The following is an 18426-nucleotide window of genomic DNA, read 5'->3' as shown; positions in this document are numbered from 1 at the left end:
TACAGAACCAGTCATAGAGAAATTAACAAGGTCATGAGTAACAAGTAAATAGTTGTGATTACTCAGTTTTAGCTAGGATAAAAAGCAGAGATCTTTATTCTTGTGTATTTAAATTATTCTTAATTCTTTACTTGGTTTAATGTAACCTACATTACCTGTAGTGAGGTTTGTGACCTGTGGCATCACACAGGTTGGTGTTTGCTGCACTGCGCACGTCCAGGTAGAACCTGACTATAGAGTCAACTCTGGTGGGAGGCAGGTCAGGCAAGTAACAGCTGACTAGCAGGCCGAGATCAGTGCGGTCTGTCAGCTCATCTACATACAGTTCCGTGAAACTGGAAATAAATTTAAATGTTTAACCTGTAGAAGAGCTTAACTTCTTTGTGTTATTTTCATCATACTCGTATAAGAGAAACTAGTCCAAAAGTTCTAAAAGTTGAATTATGATTTTTACTAGCAATATGTTTTGGGAAACTCCTGATGCTCTAAGTGAAAAAGTATATTTAGAGAAAATATTCATTGTATATTAAGTATTTTTATGCAAGCATTGCTAGTAAATAAAGAAAACTGTTTATTTCTACCAAAATTATCTTGCAAGTTAAAATTAAGTAAGTACCAAAAAAGGTTCTTTAAATTCTTAAAATTTAAATTTGTTTCATTTTGTTTGAATTTACTTAAACATATTTTTTTCAAAATTCAAAATTCTCTAAATATGGCTGCATAAAAACAATTTCAATTAGGAAATATTTTTTAACAAATAGATTTTGTTTAGAGAAAAAGCAAAACTAATTTACAATATTGATTAAATTTGTAACACTTCCAGTACAGTCTGTTCTACCACCATGAAGCTGTGGCACAATAAGTGAATGTTAAAGCTGTTGACACATCCTCGTAATACTTTGAGTCTGACATGACAGAGAGTTACTATATAAATTGTTTGTTTAATAGATTGTAACAGAAACAGCCTTTAACTGTACAGTAGTATAGTGCATAAAGAAAGCATAGTAAACTTTATTCTTAATATCTTTTATATCAACTCCAAAGATTAATATGACAATCCAATAACACAACTGTTAGGGTGATAAACAACTGTTGTGTTGATTTCCTGACAGATGTTTGATTATAACTAATACTTTAAAATTCTCCATCAGAACACTATGTATAGCATAAACATGTTTCACCAATCAGTAAATTGTCTACTGCCAATCATCAACTGATTTTTAATGAAGTGGCAAAATATCCACAAATTTGAGTTCGATACATCACTAATTAATACTAACCGGTTACGAATGCCTGGGGGAAGATCCTTCTTTCCAACATCCGTAGCAGGGTTCATGGCAGCCAGAAGACGGAAGTCTGGGTGTACCTGAACTGCTTCTGTGTCCCCCTTCTCCAATGTGAGGATACTCCCACTGTTACCGCTTTCCAGCAGTCCAGACAAACACTGCAATGTTTCTGCCGACGCCAGATTAATCTCATCCAGTAACACCCACCATCCTGACAATTGCACAACAAAATACATCAGCCAGTTACATATTACACAATCAAAACCAACTAATAAAGATTAAGGATTCCTGATCAGGTTTATAATTATGTGAATTGCTTTTTTTTGTAAACAAAGAATGACTTACAAAACAGCTGACTTACAACCTGCCATCTTAATAATAAAAAACAAATAAACCAGCAGAAAAACTATGAAAAAACATATCAAAAATTCAATTTATTCTAATTATTTTATTCAAGCCATTCAACATACAAGCAATAAGTAGGGTATGTCAAATATACTTGTTCGAGATAAATTACAGTTAGCTAGAAAGCAGTTAAAATGTAATAATAAGTTATCATTGCTTGTTGCACTATAAAGTGCAACTCCAAAAGATATATATATGTCAGTGAATATGAACAATATAAGATACATTTTAGTGTTTCTGAAGAACAAAGTTTAGCCATTGATCTGACCGAAAATAACCCTGTGGATATCTTTCTGAGCAAAGTATAAATATGCTTATACTATGATAAATTTTCATCCAACACTAAGCCTAAAATTTTGGGTTTTCTAGTTGTTCAATTTTATGGTAATTTACTTTGAAATAAAATGTATGTTTACTTTAATTTTGTATAGTGTGTAAAATTTGTTTTTACAAGTTAAGTAGTCAATTTTTATTATTAAAATACCTTACAGTGTTAAGATACTGTGTTTTGCTTCATTTTCTAATATTTATATGGTTTTTCCTGTTACTATTAAATTTGAGCCATTAGCGTATAGACAAATTTTATTGTTTTTATGTAATGTGTGTGATGGCAACCCTCTCAGATCGGATGTGCAAAATATTTTAAGATTTTGAGGTCCATCTTGAAGAATGAGCAATAGGATACAGCACAAGATAACCCACAACATTAATTAAACCGTGTTGATTATTAAGTTGGAACACAATTGTGTAAGTAAACTGAGGGAAGATCTTACCCTCTTTCAGAGCACGCACAAGTGTTCCCTCTACAAAAGTGAATGCTAGAGCTGCCTGGTTCTGTTTCAGTTGGGTCTCCAGTCTATGTATCTTCTCTCCGACTGCTCTCCACTCGGCTAGTCTGCTCTTGTTCCTTTCCTGGTCACTCAATAGCCGCTTGACCGCTGCAGCCTGGCTGTGCTTCATCAGTTGTAGAAGCTGGGTCCAACGCTTGCCCGTGAAACAGTTCTGAAACAGTCATGAGAGTACTATAACCCAATTACCTTCTTACAACAAGCATTTCATATTGAAACTTGTAGGCTTGATATTTTTATCAGATAAATATTCTGTCACTTAAAGATAACAACAGACTCCTTTACTATTAGGATTAAGATATTTTTTCTACAATTTCGGAACTGTGAATAATCAAAACTTTAAAAATTATCAATAACCCCCTCCTGGTTGAATTACCACAACACGCTTCTGGCGCCAGTGGGGCTGAACTGATCCAGCTGCTCTACTATGGGAAAACACCTTCATGTTTTCATTATTTTAAGAACTTCATTTAAACAAAACCATTACATATTACACATTCTTGTAAACATTATTAAATGTTCTATAATACAGGGTGATTCAAAAAGAATACCACAACTTTACAAATCTATAACTCTACAGAGAATAAAGGAAGACATAAGCACTATTTGTCGGCGAATTACAGAAGCTCTAAAGTTTCATCTAGTTGCTCATTTGTTCACTTGAGGCGCTGTTGACAAGGCATCAGCGTCAGTTGATGCTAAGATGGCGACTGCTAAACAGAAAGCTTTTTGTGTTATTGAGTACGCAGAAGTGAATTGGCGACAGTTGTTCAGCGTGCATTTTGAACGAAGTATGGTGCTCAACCTCCTGATAGGTGGTGTATAAAACGTTGGTATAAACAGTTTATAGAGAATGGGTGTTTATGCAAAGTGAAAAGTTATGGAAGGCCGTTTGCACGAGTGATAAAAATTTAACACGCATACAGCAAGCATTTGTTCGCAGCCCAGGTAAATCGACTTGAAGACCTAGCAGAGAGCTGCAACTTTCACAAACAACTGTATGGAGAGTCTTATCGTCTGAAATTGGTTCAAGCCCTTTCTGCAGCTGATACGAATAAAAGAATCGATTTCTGCGAGTTTATCCTTGCTCAAATGGAAATAGATGAATCTTTTGTTTCAAAGATTGTGTTTAGTGATGAAACTACTTTCCACACTAACGAGAAAGTCACCGGCACAATGTCCGTATATGGGGCACTGATAATCCGCGGGAAACAATTGAGCATGAACGTCACTTGCCTAAGGTGAACGTTATCTGTGCAATTTCAGCCAATAAAGTTTTTGGTCCCTTTTTCTTTGAAGGCGCTACTGTAACTGGACTACAATATCTGGAGATGTTGTAGGATTGGCTGTTCCCTCAGTTCGAACAAGAAGCAAACCAATTCATATTTCAGCAGGATGGAGCGCCACCACGTTGGCACTTATCTGTCCGTGACTACCTGAACGTCAACTACCCGAGGTGATGGATCGGCCGCCAGGCAGCCCGCGACAGAGCACTTCATCACTGGCCTGCAAGAAGCCCTGCCTTACCCCCTGCGATTATTTCTTATGGGAGTATGTTAAGGTTATGGTGTTTCGGCCACCTTTCCCAGCCACCATTGATGGTTTGAAACAAGAAATAACAACAGCTATCCAAACTGTTACGCCTGATATGCTACTGAGAGTGTGGAATGAGTTTGAGTATCAGGTTGATATTGCTCGAGTGTCTGGAGGGGGTTATATTGAACATCTCTGAACTTGTTTTTGAGGGAAAAAATTTGTTTTAATACTCTTTGTAATGATGTATAACAAAAGGTTCTATTATGTTTCTTCCATTAAATACAAATTTTTAAAGTTGTGGTATTCTTTTTGAATCACCCTGTATGATGATATTTTTAAAATTATTAAGCCTATTCACTATCACAAAACCGCTAACTTACAACCTGCCATCTTAATAATAAAAAACAAATAAACCAGCATCCAAACAGCTATCCAAACTGTTACGCCTGATATGCTACTGAGAGTGTTGAATGAGTTTAAGTATACGCAGGTTGATATTGCTCGAGTATCTGGAGGGTATATTGAACATCTCTGAACTTGAACCAATACAACAAGAATAACAACAGCTATCCAAACTGTTACGCCTGATATGCTACTGAGTGTGTGTGTGAGATGAGTTTGAATATCAGGTTGATATTGCTCGAGTGTCTGGAGGGGGTTATATTGAACATCTCTGAACTCGAAACAAGAAATAACAACAGCTATCCAAACTGTTACGCCTGATATGCTACTGAGAGTGTTGAATGAGTTTAAGTATCAGGTTGATATTGCTCGAGTATCTGGAGGGGGTTATATTGAACATCTCTGAACTTGAAACAAGAAATAACAACAGCTATCCAAACTGTTACGCCTGATATGCTACTGAGAGTGTGGAATGAGTTTGAGTATCAGGTTGATATTGCTCGAGTGTCTGGAGGGGGTTATATTGAACATCTCTGAACTTGTTTTTGAGGGAAAAAAATTTGTTTTAATACTCTTTGTAATGATGTATAACAAAAGGTTCTATTATGTTTCTTCCATTAAATACAAATTTTTAAAGTTGTGGTATTCTTTTTGAATCACCCTGTATGATGATATTTTTAAAATTATTAAGCCTATTCACTATCACAAAACCGCTAACTTACAACCTGCCATCTTAATAATAAAAAACAAATAAACCAGCACAAAAATCTGTAAAAGTAACACTTCAAAATAATTCAAATGATTTTATTCAAGCCATTCAACATACAAGAAATAGGCTACGTAAAATATACATGTTCAAGATAAAATACAGTTAGCTAGAAAGCAGTTAAAATGTAATAAGTTACATGTTGCTTAAGAAAAACATGCTATAATAATAATATAAATAGGCACTATGCAAAAACTACATCTGCACACCATACAATTTAAGTAATGGAAGTAGAAATATAATTATAATTACATTAGTTGTCCTTTAGATAGGGTGAGATATTATCATAATTACTATCAAAAAATTAATTTATGCTATAGAAAGGATTATCTAAAAGCTAAGTCTTGATAACAGTTTTAAATCTGTTTAGTGTTACTACTTTAATGGCTGCTGACAGTTTATTACAATATTTCGTACCAGTTACAGGAAATAATTTGGAGGTTAGGTGCAATCTTGATCTATGGATACAGATGTTACCTTTAAACCTGGTATCACATGAGTGACATCACTATTGAGAGGTAATAGTAAATATATCCTTCTTAATAGCTAATACGTACATGAAAATATAAAGGTTATGTACTGTTAGAATGTTGTACAGTATTTTTAAAATAGGGGTTTCAATGCTCTAGAAAATAAATATTATTTAAGATTCTAACAGCCTTCTTTTGCAACAATAATATCTATGTACATGGGACGAATGATCCCAGAGTACAATACCATATGATACATGTGATTGGAAGAACACAAAAAAAAACCCGTCTTACACAGCTAATAGGCATTTAGCCTTCTCAATAACAAAGTTTGTTACTAGCCAACCAGTCAGAGGCTCTTAAAAATAAAGTGCTAACAGAGTCCTCAGCTTCACTACGATCCCTTTTAGTTGAGAACAAAGTAGCATTGTCAGCAAAGAGTACTAGTTTACCATCAACACAATCAAATAAATGGTTTATTGCCACCAGAAATAAGAATGGGTCCAGAACAGAGCCCTGGGGGACACCCTGTCTTACATTAGATGGGCTAGAAGTAACACCTCCCCAGTTGGCAATTTAAGTCCTATTCTCTAAGTAGGATTCAATCAACCTGAGAGAACCATTTTTAAGATCATAGCCCTGAAGCTTCATGATAAAAATGTTGTAAGAGACAATCGAAAGCTTGTGAAAGATCACAGAGTAAAGAAGAAGTAGTTTCCTTCGTTTCAAACGCACCCTTCACAATCTCCAAGAGGGACTCAACTGCACTGACAGTTGATTTACCTGTTTGAAAATTGTACTGGGCAGGCTCCAGGAGATGATTCTTCTCAAAGTAATTGTACAACTGCCCCAGCATAATAGTTTCAAATATTGCAATTAAGTTAATAGGCCTATAGCTGGATAATTCCTCTCTAGGTCCTTTTTGTACACAGGAACAGTCCTTGTAGTCTTTAGTATGTCTGGAAAAACTCCCCGCATTAGACAACAGTTGATTAGATGAGCCAAAATGGGGGCTATAGTGCCGATCACAACCTTTACCTCACACATCCACATCAAATACCTTCAAGCATTTTTAAGGCATGGAAGTGGTCATCAACCAAATTCTTGCACATGGAATGAAAATTTAACTTACAGATACCGTTGCACCTCAATATTAAATCTGCGTTTGGAAAATTAATTGTACATACACCACACACATCACTGAATGCCACCATCATACCTCCCCCTTGTAATATCACTATGATAGTCAATTTCATCAACATATGGTGTAAGTAAAACAGTGGTTGCAGACAGTTATAAATGGTTCCATTAATTCTGTAAGATAGTAGCACAAGTCGGACGGAATTGTGATGAAAAACAACTAATCTCTGTTCATGAAGAGATTGATAAAAAATTTCATATGTTACTACTAGATAGCATCCTTAGACACAAACAATTCAATGAACAAGGACAAGAATACTGTCAACAGATATTTTCACAAGCAGTTCCAAAAGTGAACGTTGATAGCAGCACAAAGCAGAGAGCAATAACAGGTGAAGGTGCTTGAACTTCAGCACCAGGCACCGCGTTAAGGTGATTCAAGACGATTGCCTAGAAGAAGGTTAATGTTTAATTTTGTAACCTTATCTAAATTGCAACAAACATATGTAGAAATGCAATACTCACTGAAATGTGTTCTAAGAATTTCAAGTTCTGCTCTACTTTGAAGAAACTCCGGAACAATCTCTCAAACTCATTGCGTATTGGGACAATGATGAACTTGACATCCACAGGCTTAAATCTGGAAATATTAATACTAAGTATAATCCAATTATTTTAAGTTTTAATAGTCTTATACGAATTTAATTAAAGTTTTAGACAGATTAATAAGTTATTGTTGCCAGCTAGCTATTGATTTTTTGTTTGCATAAGCTTAAAATGTAAGAAAAAAACTAGGCTATGTTAAGGATTTAAACTTTAATTTCCTGTTTACACTTAAAAAATTCAGACCCAAAAAAGTGTTTCTTGACTTAATTAATTTTATTATAAGTATACATTAGAAGTAATTATGTTAAAATGGTTAAAATGTTTTTCAATTACTACAAGAAGAAATATACAATTTCCCAAGTTGAAAGGTCTATTTTGATATATTTTATGAGATTTCTAAATTTGCTTACTCTGCACTTACCCTCCAAGCAAATCAGCACTGTCACTCTGCTGGTTCATATTGACCACCACCAGAGTGTTTCGGGTGTGGCGGGCTAGCAGCTGCAAAGTGGAGGTCTTGCCTGTGCCTGTCTCACCTACCAGCAACACAGGCTCTCGCAGTGACAGGCAGGCAGCTACACGTTCTAGCAGGCAAGCGGCTGGACGTGTCTGAGCAAATCTTACCACATCCTCCCTATCACAACAGCAGAAACTTGAGTTAACAATATTAGCTTAAGAATTAAAACGTTATGCTTACATTATCGTAACTATTCATAGCTATTAATAATACTTCTGTTAATTCAACACATATCTTAAGATAATTACAGAAATATGTTAATACCTATAGTTTATCTATTGCAAGATCATCTCCTTTGCATTAGAAAATGTTTGCTTTATCATTGTTAACACATGAGCATTAAATGTTCAAATTTGTTAATATCATTTTTAAATTTTGTCTACACTGCATAAGTCCAAATGCTGCTTGCTTAACGATTGATTTTCAAAAATATAACCCTAAAATCAAATATATCATTAAAATAGTTTTTAACATCTTGAACTTATATTGATGAAAGTAATTTTGTACTTCAATGTAAAATTTTATATTAATTATATATTTCAAATTTTAGTTTCAATGACATCATTTGATTATAATTATTTATGTGTTTCAGTGTTTCAGTTTTAGCCTTTTAATGCATACTGTAGATAATAAAATAATAATTTAGTCATGTAAAACACATGTGATATAGTTTCCTCTTAATTTTCATAAAAATACATCAATGTAAATTTAACATCAAGTAATACCATTATATTTATATTATATATTATATTTAAATAATATATTTAAATACCATAAATAAGTGTACTTTTCCATTATTTAATGTCATGATTTAGATTTAAATTTACATGATTTCCATTTAATTTGTGCGATTAATAAAAATATATATGAGTCAGTAAGTAATAAACTGAGAAACTCACTGTAAATATCATTATCACCTTACCTGGGCATACTGTTTTGATGTTTTATAGGTATCGATATCCTGCCGACTATGCAGGACTTGTCAATGAGCTTGATCGACTGAGGTTTGTAGCTGGACAAGAAGTATTCTGCTTTAGTCTGGACAATGCCCAGGTTTGAGGAGACACTCTTTGCTAGGATAACTCTGTTTTCTGAAACATTTCATTATCACTTTTAAATCAATCATAAACAATAAACAGAATTTGATGGGGAGAAAAATTAATGCATGGAGTGTTTGTTTATACAGTGCAGCGAGTAAATTCATACAAGATCAAAATTACCTGGATTATTGATGTTGCAGCAGAATATATCTATTGCATCTTGCAAGACTTTCAAAGCAGACTCAGGAGATGATACGTCAAAGCCTATTACTGCCCGTGCACACCACTTCATGAGATCTCTGGCAAAATGTCATGAACTAATTATTTTAATTGCATATTTGGCTACTAGCAAGACATTAAAAATTAATCTAACACTCAAAGATAAAATAAGATGTTTAATAAACTTAAAAATATCTTATGAGTCTATTTAGAATTAATCATAATCGTAATAAATCTTAAATGTACAGTTTGCCTATTATCATTTTTATTTATTTCATGACTTTAGTCTTACCCGCAATTTCAGATTTTAATTTGATGCATTTTTTATCTCTTCTTGATAACATACCCCATACCATTAAAGTGTTAGTGTACTAGCACATTTAAACCATAATACCCAGAATCTGTAGAAGATAAACCGTTACTCTAACATACAGCTGTATTAGCAGAGGGTCGATACTGACCCCTTGGGCTTATATAGGTTAAAAAGAGTTATAATAGTGTGAATAAATTTTGAAATTTTTTGCACATAATATATATATATATATATATATATAATATAAAAAAATTGTATATATATGCGAATGTTTGGCTAAGTTTGAACAAGTACTTTCCATGTACAATTTTTTTAAATATTAACAATAGCAAAATTTCTCCTTATGAATATTTTCTTCCATCAATCAACCAGTGTACCAGTTTTGTATTAGTGAAGTATATACTTCATAATTTTCTACTGTATGAAATACACAGTGTAGAACACATTATTCTACAAATTCTTACAGGAGAATCCACAACAAGATTATTACCAATTATTTGAGATAAATCTAACCCGTTTCTTACACACGTACACAGTAATATTAATAACAACAAAGTTGTATTAAGATACCTGGTGGAAGTCAGTCTACCCAGATCAGAATGAGAACCCGTTCCATCATGATCACCAGCAGAGAACTTGAGGTATAAAGCTACCATACGCGAAGCCACTGTTTGTAGCACGGGGAACTGAAAAACATGAAAAAAAATATAATCTATATATTTATTTAGATAATTGTTAATTCCACTATCACGTTATGGGCTATAATTTAAAGTTTATCATAGGTTAAAAGGGAACTTTATTCCATTATAATAAAATAAACTTACAGTTGGAGATAAATGCAAGTTTCTCTTAGACTTTCTTACCTTGACTTGTATGATGTGTACCAGCTCATCACAAGTTAGATGTTCCATGTTCACTAACATCCAGTGTTTCTCTAACAGCTCACAGACATTACTTCTCTTCTTATACAGCCCACTGGCACTTGACATCAATCTGCCAAATAACATGTTTTACATTTATAACGAACAATACTCAAATGTTAAAAAAATATTTTCAGAATTCATTTAGTACGTACAATAGACAATATATTTTAACAGAATAGAACAATTTATCAGTTTTAACCAAGTGTCAGTTTCAATAGAATGGCAAAACGTCTATATCATTCTAAACTCCAATATAGTTAAAACAAACCATTTTTGGGGTTCCTCAAGGTTCCATATTGGGACCTCTGCTATTTCTCTGCTACCTAAAAGGTCTTCCTGAATTGGAAAAAATTATGTTTGTATGCTGATGATGCCACTCTGCGAATAAGCGCACCAACTAAGTATGACATTGAAATGGATGCGTTTCTTAGTCTATCCAATTTAAATCAATTTTTCCAAGAAAATAATTTAATTCTAAATCCAACCAAAACAAACTATATTGAATTTAATACTAACCGGTGTAGAAACAAAATTAATCCTAGTATACGAATGAATCAAATTTCTATAGCAAAAGTCGAGGAGGTAAAATTTCTGGGATTAACATTGGATAGCTCATTGTCATGGAATAAACACATAGACAATGTACTTTCAAAAATGGGTTCTGGTCTTTACGCTCTTCGAAGAATATCAAAATTATGTACAAACAATACTTTGAAGTCAGTATACTTTTCTCATATTCATTCACATATTGTTTTTGGTATTGCCCTATATGGATCAACTTCAATTAGAAATTTAAATTCAATCCTAACTGTACAAAAAAAGGCAATTCGTATTATGCTCGGCTTACAATGGAATGAATCCGTAAAAAAAACCACTTTCCTCAATTAGAAATCATGACTGTCTATAGTGCATACATATATGACACTATACTGTCAGTGAAAAATCGAATAAATGATATTGAAAAATGTGGTAAAAACCACTCATATAATACAAGAAATAGAAATAATATGGCAGTCATCCGACATAATTTGGAATTTTTTTGTAAAAAAACCAAAATACATGGGAGCTAAATTCTTCAACTTGTTGCCAAACTACATAAAATTACTGGAAAATAATAATTTATTCAATGTTAAACTAAAAATATATTTAACTAACCTTCCCCTGTATTCGTTTTCTGAATTTTTTGAAATCCATAGTGGAAAACATGGATAAAAAACAGTTTTATTACATTTTTGTTTCTTTAACTTTAATTTTTAAATTTTCATTTGTAATTTTAATAATTTTAGTATGAAACTATTGTATTATATAATGAATTGTGACCTGTTACTATTGTTAACAATGATGTTAATGTTAATAATGTTATTATTATATTGGATTGACACCATTCTTATGTACACCATGTGTATTAATATGAATAAAGATGTTTCTGATTCTGATTCTGATTCAATCGTTAGATAACATTATGTAGCAAGGTACCACACTTACAATTAAATTCTTGAGTTAAAACTAATTTCTAATGTGGGTGGGTACAAGAATTGTGTTAGAATTGTAATCTTCTATTAATTAATAACATATTCAACCTACAAGACTGGTAAATTACCACAACAATGCAATGAACACTGCCTATTTATAAAAAAATGTATATTTAGAAATCCCATGCACATATTTGAACAAAATAATTATGGTATGGCTTTGATATATTCCTTAAATCTAATTTTTATGGATCGAATGGTTCATCCTATATAGTGGTTTTGACATTCAGTGCATTATAATTTGTATATTCCTTTACTGTTAATTTTTAATTTTGGTTTATTGGATTATGTTTATTTTTTTTATCATAACGCTTAGATCACGAGAATTCTTGATTGCTAATTATTTATATCCTTGATTAAATAATGATTTGCTAATTTTATGGCAATGTTTACCAAAGTTGCTCTGATTAAATTTATTTAATATCGCTTTTTTTATTTTATTGTTTTTTTGTTGTTTTTTAATAATGCATCAATCATACTTGGCTCATATCTATTATTTCGGCAATGTATTTAATAATTAACATAAAATCTGTACACACTTCAGTCTGCAGTCCACACAACCTTTGCGCTTATTATTGTATCTGCTCATCAATCTTAAATAGCCATGTATATATTGGAGTTAATGAAAATGATATAAATTAGTTACATGATATTGAGTTATGAGATCATGTGCAGACATTTTATTGCAGACACAAAACAAAACACAGTTGAGTTGCAGTTTATTCACTTTTGTATTCTTGACTATTCCCTGAGAACCTCAATATAGGGCAGGTCTTGTCTCAGTAATTCTGCTCTAAATCAGTTATTTATTATCTGATTTAAATAATTGGTGTCATTAGACTTGTGATAAAATTAACTGAAGAATTTTATTTTTGTAAGTCTTGAGAAAAACTGCTGGTTTTTAAGATATTCAAAGTAAAAAATGTTTAATGGCCGCAATTTTTAAAATATTAAACATAATATCATTACATTTTTTCCACTAACTGGGCTTATTATAAACATTTCAGCTAAATTTGGTATAATTTAGTCTATTAATTTTAAGATATCAATTTTTTTACAAAAAACACAGACAGATGGGAAACTAAGCATCAGACACCCATGTTCATATGATAAACTCTTTGCCCAAAAAATTACAGGACATGTAAAATATTTTACTTGCAGTTAGTATTTTATATATTTATCATTTTCCATTGTCACGAGTCTGCTGCATCTATTTGTGTAGTATGCAAATGAACAGTGACCACTGAATGGTAGTACGCAAATCGCTGATCGCTAAAACAAGTTTTTGATATATTTTGTTTATGAAAAACCATAGATATCATGCAACAAATTATCATGCTTTCGTAATTAGTAATATTTCGGTTGCAGTTTCTATTTTCCATGTGTATGTTTGTGGAATGCCTAGTGTTTGCTGTGTGTATGCATGGATGTCACCAGCTAATGTTTGTACACTTTACAATTTTTGTAGTTGTATAAAATATTTTCTATATAAAATATACACAAATACATGTTCATATTTTTTGAATATTAAAAGCATATATTCTGAAAGCCCATATTATAATCTAACAAGTTAAAGTAGAAGGTAGGGGATATGACTCTTTTAAAATATACCTATTTCAATGAACCTCTGGAAATTCCATTACAATAGAGTGATATTCTTGAATTACTTTTTATGTTACAAGGTCGTCTCCAGAGGTTTAAGAAAGGCAGAAATGGAATTGGTGTTAATTTTGTTTAAATCATACTTAGGTTCAAAAAAGTTATTAGGATTTAAGATTTGATTTTATTCAAGTTTGTATAGTTCCGAAATATGAGCAGTGGTCACAAATGAGTTATAGTCTTTACGAGTCTGTGAAAGCAGATCAGGAACAGCTCTCCCTTTGGGAGTCGGTGACAACTCCGTAATTAATGAAAAAAATCACCAATCTTTCACCAAGATCTAAAATCCTCAACTCATAGGTCTTAATGATGGGTTCTCTACTTATCAGGATTTAGATGATAAGGTAAGTGGTGTGTAACAAATTTAGACTAGAATTTTTTAAACATAAATCAATTGAATGTATAATATAGCAATATATTTTTTTATGACTTCAACTTTAATAAATAATGTAAAACTAAGAACAGGAACAACAGCTTCACCTGTATGTGAAAAAGATCTGGAACCCAGGAGCTGCTTGCAGGTGATCTCTGTAGCCAGGCACATTGATAGCTCCAGTCTCCAGGAGGCTAGCTAGCACAGCTATCACATCACTGGTGGCACTGTCTATGTCCTCCAGCAGCAGCCAGTGGCCCCCCAACACAGCCTACACAAACAAGTACAATGGTAAAAACATCTATGATTGTATTTTTATATCATATTGCTCACCGAGATGACTAAGTAGCCAGTGTGTCGGACTGGTGATCGAAGGGATACCAGTTCGATCCTGCATCTTCACTCGGTTACCGTCTTACATCTAATAGACCTCTATTTCACAATTACTTGAGATGGCTCTGTTGTCTTTCTAATTACTTAAGATCGCTCTTTCTCTTTCTACATCTGTCCCACTTAAATTGTATTTTCGATACCAAAAGTTTGATTAATATAATATGACTGCAAAGTCAACTAGTGACTAATGGTCTATCATTGGAGAAACATTTTTTAGCGACTAGTCGCTAGTTGTCTAACAGATGGAGGGTTAATGTCACATGTTAAGATCTCATATGAGTGTAATGTTCGTTTACAAAATTTATTTATTCTGCTATTTTCTCGTTGCTAATCATGGTTATTCATAAAAACTAATGTAAAAATGTTTACTAACAGCTCATCCAAATCCCTTGGAGTGACATCCAACATCATCGAACTCAGTGTTGCCTAAATATAAAATGAAGCTTTATGCAAAATTTAAAGTCTATTGGTCAGTTCGTTTTAGTAGTTTCCCTTGTTTTCAGCAGATATGTTTAACCCTTTTAGTGCCAATGTCCGTATATACGGACGTTTGAAAAAACTAATGAGAAATGCCAACGTCCGTATATACGGACGTTTGAATAACTACCGAAGAATGCCAACGTCCGTATATACGGACATTCGGAGTAAAAGTCATACCGCAATCATTTTTTAACTTGTTATAAATTTGTTGGTAAACAAACAATCAGAATGAACCAATCTACATAAAAAAAATAATAATAGTAATATCGTAAGGTTAGTCAGGTGTTTAGCCACGATAGAAATGGCCGTGGTTGTTGCATCAGACAAAGTTGTGTCAGCTGATAGTTCACGTCTAACCTCTGTGTTTGGTTCTTTGTGTTGCTGCTTCCACAGTGTTTGTTTGTTGATAAATAGTTTACTAACAATGTTTTACTAACATAAAAAGTAAACTTCAATAAAATGAAACGCTTGCGATATCCACTTAGCGAGAATACAGTTCTTGGCTGTAAAAAAGGATTTCATCCCTTATGTTTGCCTCACCATATTTGTGTTACCGCCTAACTATAATACCTATGTACAAAAGTGTGTAAATTCTTTTTTGATATTTTACAAAGTGTACATTATTTTTTAAGTAGAAAGTAGTTTCAGACAGTTTTTAATGGTTTTCATAGTGGAAAATATTATAAGTTTTATAAAGAAGCTAAATAGTGTAAATAACACAAAAAAGTGAAAATGTAACTTTCTAAAAAAATTAACATGATTTTTTTTGGTTTTTGAAATATTAATCAAAACTTTTTATGTGTGTATTCAGTTTTAATTCCTCTTTCAAGTGATAGTATGTGTTATAGTGAAATAATTTTTTTAAAGTACTATTTTTCATGTAAAACTGGAAAAATATAAAAACTGTACGTAAAATGTCTACTTATTTAAATTTTTTTTAAGTTAATTACATTACATTTAGAAATATAATTTGCTTTATAGTTTTTTATAAGGGAATTTATTTTACTGCAAATCAATGAAAGAATTAGGAAAATATCTCAATATTTGTAATTTTTACAATTCTTTTAGTAAAACACTGCAAAACGGCTGAAATAGGCCTGGCTTCCTTCAGTAGTATTATGTGAAAAATCACTGGCATTTCTCAGAAAAACTTTTGATTTTTTGTCTGGCACTAAAAGGATTAAGAACTGACCTGTGTAAGAACGCCTGGACGCCACACAAACTCTCCCGGAATGTCAGTACAGCAGTAGGCTCCCAGGAGCATCTTGGCGTCAGTCTCATCTCCTAACTGGACTTTCAACAGATGTGGCACCTCTCTTCGACCTGTACAGTTGTATTTAACATCTTCTGTTGGATTATTGATATTGTATTTATATATTTTAAAGACTAACAGAAAAATCATTTCCATAAGACATTTTTAAAAGTATAACCTCTTAACTGTTGAATAAGGTTTTATGAATTTATAACAGTCCCATCATAATAACTGCTCCCAATGTCACTGTTCTGCATATTACTTTATAAAGTAACAGCCAAAACTGTTGAATTGAGAAAAGTTTTAAGAAAATGTTGTATTAAATTAAATAATACTAAAAAAATAAATCATCATCAAAAACTTTTAATGTTAAGTGAAATTTGGTGGAAATCATTATTTTATGAATGGCATTGACTATTGAATGGAGACTAGACTATTTATATACAAATAAATGTACAGAAGACTGAACGCATGATGAGTACCTGTAAGTTGAGCCAGATGGTCAACAAGTGCAGTCTTGCCACTGCCCACAGATCCCATAAGACACACAGCTTTGCCACTGGCCACACCGAGAGCTGCTTGCCGCAAGTTGTGTAGCATTGACTGTACTGGCACTAGGCAGCCTACAGTAGCCTGCCAACAACAACGATAAGAATCTTCAAATGGAAAGAAATAATGAAAATAAACAGACAAAACAAACGTAAATAATGTTCAATAAAAATGTTATGTAAGTGGATAAATCAGTAACAAAGATTAGGTTGACAAATTAAATTAACCCTATAAGCGATACTAGTCACGATCGCAATGCATTAGAGTGCTGCCAAAGCAATTGAGCACTACTTGACTGAAATTGTAACTGAGCTATCTGTACATTCAATAGGTACATCGTCAGGATGGCTGTGTGGCTGAATTCTTGGATGCGGGAGTTGGTCTTGGAATTTTACGTTTCATTCCTTCACCTGACATTAGGAATTTTTGCAGTCAGGTGTATGTACACTTACTGGTTAGTGAGGGAACTTGTGGGAAAGCCCACCTTAAATTATCGATGGTTGGTTTGAGTGGAATTTCACAGGATCGGTGTACTTATTATGTAAGTGAGCCAAACCAAAATACCTGTTTTGCATTTTTTGTCTTTACAAAAAAAGATTTGTTTCTTTTTTTAAGGCATTTATTAATTAGTAAATAAAAATCATAATAATTGTTTTTAACAGTAAACCATTTACATCATACTTAGTTTTTTAGGAAAAAGTACCAGAAGGTAGAAGGTTACGGCAGTTACAGTAACTGAAATAAACTGATATGAAAGTTTAAAGGTCAAAGATCGATAAATATACTAGGACACAATTAATTTCTGGTAATCGGAACACTGTATTAATTTATAAATTAATTTAGGATATAAGTGCAAAATTTTAAATTATGTGAAGTATCAGTATTTTTTGGACATTTGCAAATGTTAAATAAAACAGTAACACTACATTTTCAAATTTGCAGTTTTATATCTTCTTCAGGTGGACAACTAACTTTACTCTTGTAAACAAACTTGCTAATTAGATTGTAGTGCAGTAAGAGTAGCCTATTTTGGTGTTTTTCCTTTAATTTCCTACAGTTTGATATTTTATGGAGTAACATTTACAACAAGCACTTAGAAAGAGTTTTAAACTTAGAAAGAGAATACTCAAGAATTATTGCTGAAGTAGCCTACATACTAATAAATAAATGAAGACAAATTAATTTTTGCACATAACATGCCAATAGTATTCAGGTTGTGTAAATATATATATATATATATATATTTCGTCTTCATCTGTTTATTTCTATTGTAAATTTTAAAAGTAGTAAAAAGGAATTTCTTATTTTTATGGGTTAAAAATAGTTGCAACATGAAATGAAAGATTTGAATAAGATTTGTATAAAAACTGAAACATCTGATTTTACATGCATGTTGGAATAATTCCAAATTACTATCAATTTTTAATCTAAAATACTGTAAATGATTATAATTACATTACCTGGGACGGATTACAGACTGGAAGAGATATTCCTGCCACAGACACAACTGAAGGACAAATTTTCTCACAAGATATAAGGTTGGGGTTTGTAATATTGGAGGAGGTACCTGCAAATAATAAAAACATATTTATACCATAACCAATCAGAATCTTCCCATCCAAATCTAACTAAAAATGTTTTAAATAGAAAAGGTTAGCAAAAATATTGATTAAGTTACAATTTACAAGCTTAGATATATTTGTCCACTGAGCATGGA

At 32.4% G+C, this 18426-nt stretch overlaps 1 protein-coding gene across 1 annotated transcript in view; it reads right to left on the bottom strand.

Annotated features, from left to right (window-relative positions):
* LOC124357682 (midasin-like) overlaps positions 1–18426 on the bottom strand; it is a 69353-nt gene that overhangs the window by 29982 nt on the left and 20945 nt on the right. The window contains exons 5-17 of the mRNA XM_046809670.1: positions 18170–18276; positions 16643–16793; positions 16101–16231; positions 14143–14306; positions 10412–10541; positions 10119–10234; positions 9197–9315; positions 8899–9067; positions 7881–8093; positions 7379–7493; positions 2465–2693; positions 1281–1497; positions 156–335 (exon numbers count right to left, since the gene is read on the bottom strand). Of these exons, the coding sequence (XP_046665626.1) occupies positions 156–335; positions 1281–1497; positions 2465–2693; positions 7379–7493; positions 7881–8093; positions 8899–9067; positions 9197–9315; positions 10119–10234; positions 10412–10541; positions 14143–14306; positions 16101–16231; positions 16643–16793; positions 18170–18276 (2041 nt within the window). The remainder of the gene's footprint in view (positions 1–155; positions 336–1280; positions 1498–2464; positions 2694–7378; positions 7494–7880; positions 8094–8898; positions 9068–9196; positions 9316–10118; positions 10235–10411; positions 10542–14142; positions 14307–16100; positions 16232–16642; positions 16794–18169; positions 18277–18426) is intronic.

Source organism: Homalodisca vitripennis, chromosome 3 (genome assembly GCF_021130785.1).
Source record: "Homalodisca vitripennis isolate AUS2020 chromosome 3, UT_GWSS_2.1, whole genome shotgun sequence".
NCBI lineage: Eukaryota > Metazoa > Arthropoda > Insecta > Hemiptera > Cicadellidae > Homalodisca > Homalodisca vitripennis.
This window is presented reverse-complemented; position numbering and strand designations above follow the sequence as displayed.